We start from the raw sequence: 11,967 nt of genomic DNA on the forward strand, positions 1-11,967 counted from the left end.
ATATTACAATTAATAATAAATTTGATTAATATAATAAGATAAGTTTCAAATTCTTGAAGGCTATGAACATTCTCGTATGGCCAAGCTAGGCTACATCCACGAAAAATGTTAAATGTGTAGTTAGTAATCGGTATATTTTGAAGACATAAAATAGTACGTTTTGAAACTTGCGTTGCGGTCACGCTGCTGATTCTTCCAATAAGAAAACATTTACTCACACACATAAACAGTAAAGTAATTTTTTGGCGAACATTTACGAAATTTCCGTAGTTCAAACGTTTTAAAATGCACATAAATCTATTGCTCAGCAATAATAATAAAGTGCAGTGAAAGCGAAATTGAGCAGAGGAATTGAGAAGAGAATCCATCATCATATTAAGACAACAAATTAATCGTGCCAACCGTTCAACGTGTGTAGGAGGCCTCGGCCATGGAGGAGAATATGTGGTAAATAAACATTCGAGCCACAAATACAACTACAAACACAGCAGCCTCAGCGGCGACGTCAACACTCCAGTCCCAAGTGTGACAAATTTGTTGATGTAAAAAGCTTTGGCTGCCTGATGCTGCTGCTTCGCCTTATTTAAGTAGTATTTTTGAGGACGGCCTTGCTATGCCTTGCCTTGCCTTCTATACATTGATGACATAGCGCTGCGCGAGAAAGAGAGGGCAGATGTAGTGCAAAAGAAAGCATTTGAGTCAGCAGGCTGAGTGAATGATGATGATAGCAAGCTTTTGTGTTATCTATGAACAGCTGTGCTAATTGAACACGTCGAGGTGTAATCAGCGAATCCAAACGCATTATTATGTTAATTGTTTAACCAAGTTTGTTGTAGTGTAGCAAGGAAAGCTTTGTATCAAGCAAAAAAGATCAAGAGCTTCAAGACTGAGCTTTTCCAAGGAAGGGCAACTGGAGCAATATAAAGCTTTGTTATGATGTCAAGCTGATCAAGAGCTATGGGACAAAAAGTTTTTAACTACGCAAATTATAAAAACGTTTTTCTTAATTTTACAGGATTATTGAACTGGAGTCGGCGCTGCTGGACGATTGCAATGTGAACGACATCTTTAGCATATGCCAAGGCAAACCGCTGCCGGAGGCACTGCGTCCGGATGTGTGGCAGGTGTGCCTCGATGTGCGTCACAAGAGCGATCAAATGTCGCTCTTCAATGAAATCTATGATCTGCCATTTCAAAGTCAATTGCGCGAGGATTGCAAGCGCTACGTGGAACGCATTGGCAACGATGAGGAAGATAAAGTGTCAGTGGTGTCCGATCTGGAATCCATTATGACATTCTATTGCAAGAATCGCAACCTACAATACGAAGCAGACAATGGCTGGATTGAGTTGTTACTACCGCTCTTTGCACTCAAACTAAACCGATCCGATACCTTTAATCTATTCGAGTCCATAAGAGACACTTATATACCCAAGGGTTGCAAACCCAAGGGAAATGTCTTCCATGTGTTTCGGTTGCTGTTGCTGTACCATGATCCTGAGCTCTGCACTGTGCTGGATACGAAGAAAATCACACCAGATCTGTATTCGCTGACGTGGTTCCAATCGCTGTTCGCCTCGTGCAGCAGCCTCTCGGTGATCATTGCCATGTGGGATCTGTACTTTCAGAATGCCGATCCATTTATGGTGTTCTTCTTGGCGCTCATCATACTGATCAATGGACGTGAGCAGATCATGGCACTGAAGACGTCATCGAAGGAGGAGATCATCAAGTTTCTCATCAATATGCCCTGTGCCCTGGAGGTCGATGATGTGCCAGACTTTTGCTCGTTGGCGCAGTATTACGCGTTGAAGACGCCGACGTCATTCAAGACGGATTATCTAAAGGCGTTGTATGGCAAACAGAATGACTCACCACGCAGTCAAGAGGAGTCCAACAAAGTGTCGCAAGCGCTCTGTTTGCCAGTCTCCGTTTATGAGCTCGTTGAGAATTCTGCGACAGAATTTCCAGTGCAGGATGCGGTGCGTTTCTTTTTGGTTGATTGTCGGCCGGCGGAGCAATATAATGCTGGGCATTTGTCGACGGCATTTCATTTGGATTGCAATTTAATGCTGCAGGAGCCAGTGGCCTTTGCCACAGCCGTCCAAGGATTGCTCACAGCACAGAAGCAGGCAATTGAGGTGAACTCAAATGCGGGCGGTGAACATTTGTGCTTCATGGGCAGTGGACGTGTGGAAGAGGATCAATACACACACATGGTGGTGGCCTCATTCCTGCAGAAGAACACACACTATGTGTCCTTGCTCACTGGTGGCTACACATCCATACACGACTATTTTGGTGATCACATGGCCGACTGCCTGGAGGATCACAGTGTGAGCAAGTGTCTCGTCTGCCAGCAGCACAATGTCAAGGTAAGTTGAGTCTACTAAGATGCTTTAAGTTGTCGAATAAACTCTTGTTGTTTTCTAGACCAAAGCGGTGCCACTCAAGCTGCCTGCAACGACGCCATCGTCCACGGATCTGTTTAGCAAATTCTCCGCGGCCATGAAATCCAAATCGGCTGAGGTCAAGGGACGCCTGCTCGACATTATTGTGAATCCCAGCTCAAATGGTGCCAACGCTACTGCTGCTGCCAACAATGGAGCTGGAGCACCTTCGTTAGCCGCACAGGAGCGACATGTGAGTGCCAAGGATCGCAATGGCAAACGCTATCGCAATGTGGCGCCCGTCTTTAGCATCGACGATGAGAACGAGGATGCCTACGACGCTGGTGAAAAGGATGCGCCGCTGGCTGCCGGCGAAACGAAAGAGATTGTCAATCTCAATCAATATTTCAAGACCGCCGACATTATCAATGCATTCAAGTGTCAGGATGTGCACATGAATGGCTATATGTACGATAGTCATTTGATTATAACACCCACACAGCTGGTTGTGTTGCGCGAATTGGGCGGCGGCCAAGCTCAAATTATGGTGCGAAGACCGTTGGCCAGCATTGTGAAGATCACTGCGAAGAAGCGTCATCGCAATCTGATTACGTTCAAGTATGGCTTTCCCGATGGCGACGGGCTGCTCATCACGGACATGGATCGCTTTCTCATACCAAATGCCACGGAGGCAACGGCGCTCGTCTCCAAGCACATTGTCCAGGTGCTCGACAATGCTAAATAAAGCATCACAATTACCACACAAGTCAATAGTCAAGCCCATCTACCGCTGTACATCATACAATTACACCAATCCCCCTTTTAGACCTACACACAAACACATACACAGATACTATGCAAGTGCAATGCTTTAGTCTTAAGCTGGCAAATGTTTTCCTTCGACAATATATCAATATTGAATTGGCATTAGCGTAAATTAACCCAATAACTATGCAATTTGTAACATAAAACACCAACTCCCTGTACTCCCTGTCCCTGTATTACAAGCAAATTAAACAATATAATTAATGCAACTTATTTGATACCCTATGTCGCTCTTGTTATCCCAAAGCAACCCTCTAAATGCTAAGTGTATAAATAACGGATTAAACAAAACCTTAGAAGCCTTGAGACTTACAATATGTAAAGATTATAACAAAAATATTTATTGCAATTAAACAAGGTATAAATAAACTATGTACTATATTCAAAACAAAGCGTTGTTTCTTATTGAGAGTTATTGTCTCTAATATAAATAATTTGTGGTGAAAACAACATACCCGCTGTTTTCTTGTTCTTGTTTCTTGGTACTTCCGTTTATATGAAATTAGTAGTTTTGTAGAATATTGTGGAGAATTGCGGTGCTGAAATTAAAGAATTAAGTAATAAATGACTTAAATTGAATCTAACCTCCATAAACAGAAATACATATAATTAAAATAAATTTCATAAATATCTAAGAACACTGTCAAAATTGTTAAATTTTTGGAAAGGGTTTAATTTTCTTTTCTTTTATTATTTTATCTATTATCTTTGATGCAAGTTTATCCAATATATTCACATATATAGAGTTTGATAATTTCGTTACAACATTAATTATTTTTATTATTAAAAATCTCTTGCAAAAATACAGAATATATATGTAACTTTGCATAAAAAAGTATTATTTCCGATACTCAAAATTCAATCACTTTAATGCAATGCATAAATACTACGTATTCGCAATAATTAAAGAATATTGAGTATACGCAAATGTATTTCTAAAAATATATGTTACACACAGCTCTTAATTAAATATTAAGTATACGCAAATGCATTTCCCAAGGTATTAATATTACGCAGCTCTTGATCGAATATTAAGTATACGCAAGAATAATAAGCATACGCCAGTTGTTACCACCTGTTACCAACGCATTCACCCACACATTATACATTTTTTCGCAAGACTTTCACTGGGTATCAAATGAAACAAGTTCTGCGAATGGAACCTGGTTGAAAAGAACAACTCAACTCTAGCGAGCAACAGCTACCAATTTGCGTTACACATACTTAGTATAAGTAATTTAGGATTAGGGAGGCGGCCAACCACCGAGGAAAGGTGTAGAAGGTAGCAGCAGCAGCGGCAGAGAAACTGAATATGAATCGCTGTGCAGACATGGAGCAGGCGCATTTGGAGCATTTGCCAGGCTAGCGCCACATACGTAAGCAGCCTGTTGGACAGTGTGGTTGTTGTTGTCGATTCGAGTTGTGCAGACGGCCGCAATTCTTATCAATGACAGTGACGTAGATGGCTGTGCAGACACAGGCCACAGAGGCGACACAGGCCGATGTTGGCGATGCGGCTGCAAACTCAATTTGGGGCGATGGAACATTAAAAACTGTTGCACCACAGGCCCAACAAGACAGTTCATTCAGAACAGTCATAGCACGCGGACGCAACAGCAACAGCAAAAGCAGGAGCAACATTGAAACAACTTGAAACTTGACAGCAAGAACAACATCATCAGCGGAGACAGATAGTAAGGGTCAATTCGACCTCAATTGGAGCACAACGCGTTTTGTTTGACTTGTTTACTTAGTTAGTGTTTTGTGTGTGCCTCGAGTGCGTGTGTCCTGTGTGTATAAGACTCTTTGTGCGTGTGCCACAACAACAACAACAAAGTACACACACTTAGTGGCAAGTGTGGCATCTGCTTTTGTTTGCTGCTGCTCCTTCAAAATGCAATTGCCTTTGTCATTGTCAACGTCCGGAATTGGACACAGCATGCTGATGGTGCTGCTCGTGCTGCTCGTTGGACTGGCTGCCGCTGTGCCTGCCTCGGTGTTGGCCCAAAACACCGAGTTGTCCACCAATGCGAACAACAAGCTGCAACATCAGCAGCAACTCCAGCAGCAAAGGGAATTGCCGGCAGGTGAGTGTTAAAGTTCAATTCTTTGAATGCGTGGGCTGCGGTTTCTGCGAATATGTGTGTGCCAGTGTGTGTGTGTATGTGTGTGTGTGTGTGTTAGCCTACGTCAAGCAACGTGTAGTTAATGTTAAAGGTCATTTGAAAATTTCATGTTTGAAAAATGGACATACGCCCCACGGCTCGGCTCGCGTTCTGAGTGAGTGCCGCATAAGTATCCACTGCACGTACAGTAAAATATCCTTAAAACGGTTTTAATTTATTAGAAAAACTGTTTTTTTTTTTATAAGTTTGACTTATTTAACACCCAATAATATAAGACAAATTATCATATAATATTCCATTCAAATTCGTTATCCATTTTTTATATATTAAATAAATTTAGAATGCATTTTTTTCTACCATCATACATATGGCAACTAATTGTAATAATTTTTTAACTAAAAAGTCCTGATAAAATGAAGCTATTGTTAAGAATGAAATTAATTTGCAAATAAAAAAATTATATCACCTTTGAATGCAATAAAATGTAGCAATTGTGTGCCTTGTAAGTTGTAAAAATAGTGAAGTATTTTTTTAGAAAACATTACATGATATAAAATATATTTTTAATTTGATGTTCTTCATTTATAAAGAAAACCCCTTCTTTTCACTTTCTAAAAATTGTGATTACAAATACTTAAAAGAAAAAGTTTATTTTGTTTTCGGAAAATAGAAGAAAATAGTTGACCTTAATAAAAAAAAAGCATTTTATTTTCGAGCACAATAAAAAATGATATTTAAAACATAGTTATCATACTGTGTGGATTTTAGGAATTAAACAAAATTAAGTTAACATTCAAAATGTCGTGGCATATGGTGAAAAATTAGGTTCTCAATCTTCTAAATTTTTCAATTTGTTGGCTTTGAAAAATCATTAAAAATGAATTGAAGCAATTATGCCATTTCAATTTAAGAGAAACCTTAAATCAAAGTGGATTTTGGTGTACATAATACATATTAATTTATTGTAGGTAATTTGTGCTTTTGCTGCCCACATTCATTTTTATTCCCAAATGCAAATTAAACATCTCATTTTCAATCAAAATGGAATTTGAGCCGCCCAATGTTGGCCAACAAATCTATTTAGCGATTTGTTTAGCATTTAGGCTTAGTCGAATTTCACTGTACTTGTGTGCGTGTGTGTGTGTGTGTGTGTGTTTGTGTGAGTTACTTGTAAGTTGAGCACATTAAGCAAAACGCCCACGCGCGCTTTTGGCAGCAGAAGGCAAAGGCAACGAACCACCTAGCATCCTGTCAGTGTTTCTCATCTCCGTTGGAGAACCTTCCACCAGCAGCAGCAAAAGCAAAAGCAGCAGCAGCACTTCAACCCATCCGGCTGCCTCGCCCACTCCGCCGTTTAAACAACGGCATGTTCCATTTTCCGCTGTTGGGCTTGCAGGAAATTGCGTAGGTGTTTCTGCCACAGAGGCTGAAGGCACGACAGCTGGCAGTGGCAAATGCTAAAGCGAAAGCGAAAGCAAAGGCAACAAACAAGCAAGGAGCAAGCAGCTTGTTACTCAGCCGATTTTAACCGAAAAATGTTTGTGCTTCATTCAGAGCTTTTGGCTTAGTGTAACATTACAATCATTGTGGGCCATAACACACACACAGACATGCACAAATACACACACACACACACACATATGCATGTGTTGTAGTTGGTTTCATACACAGTATAAATGCTGAGCTACACCTACGCAATGCGTGGGCGGCTGCTGCACAAAATGGCGACCAGCCTCCTTGGTATGCATGCCAGCAGCGTATGTGCCTCTGTGTGTGTGTGTCTGTGTGTACGTGCGCGCGATTTCATTTCTATTTTTAGACTTCGCAGCAGATGCCGTTGTTGTTGTTGTCTCATTCTTGCTGTTTGCTTTATGCTGCTGCTGCTGCTGCGAACTGACGCCATTTCTTATAGGGATTTCCAAGCGCGCTTAAAAGTATGCAATACTCTCGTTTTGCTGTCACTTTGTTTAGCATAGCACTGAGCTTCTGCAAGACAACGCGCTGCTTTAAGGACTTAACCAGGCGACGCTTAAAAGTATGCAATTCTTTTGTATTTCTTACTGTCACTTTGTAGTTGCAACCTTATGAGATTGGTCTTAAGAAAATTCCACAAATTATTGAAATGAATTATTCAATTGACAATGATTTACTTACAAGATGCTTCATTAAATATTTATACAAGTCACCGCTGCTGTTGCTTGTAAGACAAAGCATATGCCATGAAATATTCAGTGCTGCTGTCAATTGCACAGCCAAGGACCGCAAATTTCTATAACACGGCAAGCAATTGAATGGACGAGACGACGCAAGGGGAGGCGAGGGCAAGGGCGAGGGCAGCTTTCTCTGTTGGCCGCAAAAGCCAGCAATATTTTCATTGCCGCTTTTCATGTCACAAATTTTCCATATGCCGTTATTATTAAGTTATTTTCAGGCCGCACACTGCCTGCGGCTGTTAATTGTGTTGTTGCCAACGCAGCTCGTTCTCATTCTTCTTGTGTTATTGAGCAGCAACAGCAACAGCAGCTGTTTGGCCTAAAACTCAGCCCAAGCCCAAGCCACAGGCCACAACACAATCTCACAAGCGAGGTACGTGAATGTGTGCGTGTGTGTGTGTGTGGCAAAAATTGAAGAGCAAACAACTTGTTGATATTTTTACAGTTCAGTGAATATTTTCATGTTAGCCAAGCAGCAACAACGTTTGCCACACAAGTACATGGAACATGTAGCACAATGACAATGCGTAGAACGACGTCAGCAAATGTCAGCGCATATAATTTAGTTGCCTGTTTTATTTATTTATGTAGTCGCCGCCTTCCCCCCCTTGACATGTTGTCCTGCGCCGTTGCACAGTTTCTAGCCGGAGGACAGCCAGACGTTGCAGAGCTGGGAATTATTATTCTGGGTTTCTCTTTCCTCTTTCCTCTCTGCTTTCAAGTTTTCTTTTTATTTTTTCTGCTCTGTTGTTGCCTGCTTTGGTGGCAAAACACATTTAGCCAAGGTTTAAGTTCTTGACAAGGCAAACATATGGTCAAGTTGCTGTTGCTATTACTGGAAAAAAAAGCAGCTCGTAACTGGGTTAGTGGTCATAAAGACACTGCGAAAATCGCAAGCTATAGATTACGCAGCAGTTTGCTTTAATGATGAAAGCGTAATGAAAAATATAGACTAATAATTTAAACAGCAGTTTGACTTGCATTAAGATGAAAGCTGTTAAATAATAAATTACGTGTATATATCAATTATATTCTGATTGAATCAATTGAAATGGAAATATTCCGACAGTTATCATTGTCCTTTGTTTGGCAGCCCAAAAGTATGCTGTAAAAGCTGTGCGTCAGAAAATGTAACATGATTTGAGAGACTATCGCTGGGGTTTCCACCCTCAATCAATCATATCGCATGCACAATACTGATATGCTTGGAAAAACGTTTCTATTTGCGTAATTTTCTGCATTTTTACACATAAATCATTGTTAATCATTTGTTGACTCGCTCGTTCGCTTCCCTTATCGATGATACAATCATGAAAAAAAAACACCAGCTACACCAACAATATTTCCATATCGAGTGCTAAAAAGATAAACGTGTGTGCTTAACTGTGAGCTGCGAGCTGTGAGCGAGAAACGAGCTAAGCTGTTGCTATAGGTAAAAATCCCCCCCGTGAGTAGTTTGAGCATGCATCGAATGGTGACCAGGTGGGATTTGGCACGATAGATGTAGCTGATAGCAGATGGGATGAGGTTTTGGGTCATGATATGGCTAGAAGTCAGTTGGTTTGATTAGTGTTAAGTGTTAGCTCGAGTTTAATTACGAGCAACAGGCGCTTGATTAACAGGTTCAGCTAAGTCGATTCAATTAGCGTTTTGTGCACCGTTGTGTAAGGGGCAGCAAGCAACTGAAGCAGCAAAAAGCAGCAGCAACAGCAGCAGCAAATGCGATTAGACATAATAATGTCAATGGGTATTAGTTGTTATGGGGATAACTAACTAAGCGCCCGGCACCATCAGGCTGGAATTACATAAACATTGGCTTTGACAGCGCTAATTGCAATTAGTGGCACTGCCAAGCCATCGATGTATAAAATAAAATAATAATCAAGAAAAAAAACAACGCACCAAGTTCGAGAGAAAATATGAAACAATTATGGAGCTAGGGCGCTTTTGCTAATTGGTTTCGCCTTTTTATTGAATCAAGCTCTGGCACATAAATTGAAATTCTCTTGACGCAGCCCCTAAAAGCACGCAATGGAAAATTACATTTAATTTTCGCATTCTCCACACAGTAAAACGTTCGGAGGATGACACAGCGTCCAATGCCGCCGCTGCTGCTGTGCCAACAGCCGATAAAAAGTCAAGTCCGGAAATTGTGCCAGCTTCCTTCAGCAATTCTCCACCTGCCCGCAGCACCTCGATTGAGCAGCCACAGGCAGAGCAACAACAACAACAGAAGCAGCCACCGGCTGGCCTCTATGCTCTGCCCAGCAATGATGAGATCCTGGCTGCCGTTGCTGCCGCGGCTCAGAGCAGCCAACAGCAGTTGCAGAGCGATCCCACGGCTCTCGAGGAGGCGGTGGCCAGCTCCACGATGCGCAAACGTGGCGTCAACTACGAGTACAATCCCTACATGTCCGTGCCCAATGTGCCCGACTATGGCAGCGATGTGCCCAATGGCATTTGGACCGATGACTACGAGCCTGCTGCTCCCTTGAACTACAACAACTATAACAATGAACGTGAGCTGCAGGAACTGGATGACTATGTGCCAGAGCGACATGGTAAGCCAAGTTAAGCGACTTCTCTAGGCAGTCTTCTATTGGTTTTTCCCACTTTCCTTCTTTCTACAGTGAATGGTGGCAATGCTGGTCGCAACAAGGCTTATGATAACCTCCAGAATTTGCTCAATGCCGAGGCTTACTTGGAGAGCATTCCCCTCTCGGTGCCCCTCACCTATGCCAATCGCAACTACAATCTGGATGAGCGCAACAAACGTGGCATCTACTACAACCTGGCCAACAATGGCGCCAACAGCGCTCCCGCTGAGAATCTCAATCTGAACAAGTACCGACGATATGGCGATATGCGGTAGGTTTAAACATTCCATATTTACATAATGTTAATAGAATGTTAAGAACAGGTACTTAACTTAACATTAGAATGACATTTTGAACCACCAAGTAATGTTTAATCCAAATTAACTCAGTTTCTCAACTAGAGATTAATACATTTCATTTGAAAACTCTTGGTTATTCTTATTATTAACATAATACTAGTGAATATGAGTTTATATGTTATTAACAGAATATTAGAAATGTAACATAGAAAATGTAAATTTGATTTAACATTATGGTAACAATTTGAACTTCCAAAAGATTAGAAATTAGAAGCTACAAATTTTACCTTGGTCAATCTTTTGAACAAATCATCTTCTAATCATAGTGTCAACTACACATAAATTATAGTTAAGATTACAATAAGATTTTGAACAAAATGTTAAGTTTATGTAAACTTAATTGTTCAACCAAAAATTAAGAAATTTAACAAACTCTTTTCGAGTTTTAATATTAAGTTTAATACCATTTTATGGTAACATTACAATAACATTTTGAACTAACAGATCATGTTAAATCTAAAGTAACTAAATTTTTCAACAGAAAGTGTATAAATTCCTTTAACATACTCATTTTCTAGGCTAAAACGCGACACCACCAAGCTGACTCCCGCTGATATGTTGGCTCTCGTTGCCCTGGTCGAGGCGGGCGAGCGTGCACGCAAGGAAACCGATGTGGATAGCGGCGTCTCGGTGCCTTTGGTCGATGCTGAGGAGTTGGACTATGTCCCAGCGGGCAGCTGGTTGGATGCACCGCTAGCTTCACAGCAACAACAACAACAACAACCCGCATTGGTGGACTATTATGGTCTTCCAGTTGAGGCTCAGGTGGTGCCCAAGTACGAATATGTGCCACGCCCACAGAAGTACGTTGGCAGCAATAGCCGTAAGTGAAGGAAACAACACAATGCAAAAAAGTAAGTTTAACTAAATTTGAGTTATCCTTAAAAATTTCCAGGTTTTGGCTCATCAAAGCGCTTCATGGTCGCCAAGAAGAAGCGTTCGGTGAACCAGAGCCAGTTCATGAGCGAACCAGTTGGTGAACGGGGTCCCAACTATTATGGCGAAAAGTTCTACTAAGCCATAAAGAATGCTTTAGTTAAACGGATAAGATGATAACGAGAACGAGAATGAGATTGAAAACGAGAACGAGCGAGGGAGAAAGAATAGAAAAGCTTTCAAGCTGAGCTTTCCACTTTTATTGATAACCAAACATCATATAAAACTAAAAATAATAATAATAAATTTAATAATGCAAGAAGAAGATGAAGAAAAATCCCCAATCATTTACCTTTGCTCTAGTTTGCAGAAGATCAAAATTATCAAAATCGAAAATGCAAAAGATTTCAATATATTATATATTTAAAAGATGATCAACGGTGTCAAAGTCATGTGCAATTTTTGTGTAGTGTTTGAATTTTCGAAACGAAATACAAGTATATATAAATTAACGCGGTATTGTTATCCATACATATATATATACATATATATATATATATATATCTATTGCATAAATAAAC

General features: G+C 40.7%; 2 protein-coding genes across 2 annotated transcripts; both read left to right on the forward strand.

Annotated features, from left to right (window-relative positions):
- The first annotated feature begins 187 nt into the window (after positions 1–187).
- Positions 188–3,607, forward strand: LOC117564668 (TBC1 domain family member 23). Its single transcript, XM_034243532.2, has 3 exons — positions 188–447; positions 1,016–2,375; positions 2,434–3,607. The coding sequence occupies exons 1-3, from the start codon at positions 431–433 to the stop codon at positions 3,133–3,135; spliced, it is 2,079 nt and encodes a 692-aa protein (XP_034099423.1). The 5' UTR covers positions 188–430; the 3' UTR covers positions 3,136–3,607.
- A 1,181-nt stretch (positions 3,608–4,788) lies between these two features.
- On the forward strand, positions 4,789–11,723 carry LOC117565097 (uncharacterized). The gene is made up of 5 exons (XM_034244055.2): positions 4,789–5,302; positions 9,624–10,115; positions 10,185–10,422; positions 11,029–11,333; positions 11,406–11,723. Exons 1-5 carry the CDS (start codon positions 5,110–5,112, stop codon positions 11,525–11,527), a joined length of 1,350 nt encoding a protein of 449 aa, XP_034099946.1. The 5' UTR covers positions 4,789–5,109; the 3' UTR covers positions 11,528–11,723.
- The last annotated feature ends 244 nt before the right edge of the window (positions 11,724–11,967 follow it).

This window comes from Drosophila albomicans, chromosome 2L (genome assembly GCF_009650485.2).
Source record: "Drosophila albomicans strain 15112-1751.03 chromosome 2L, ASM965048v2, whole genome shotgun sequence".
NCBI lineage: Eukaryota > Metazoa > Arthropoda > Insecta > Diptera > Drosophilidae > Drosophila > Drosophila albomicans.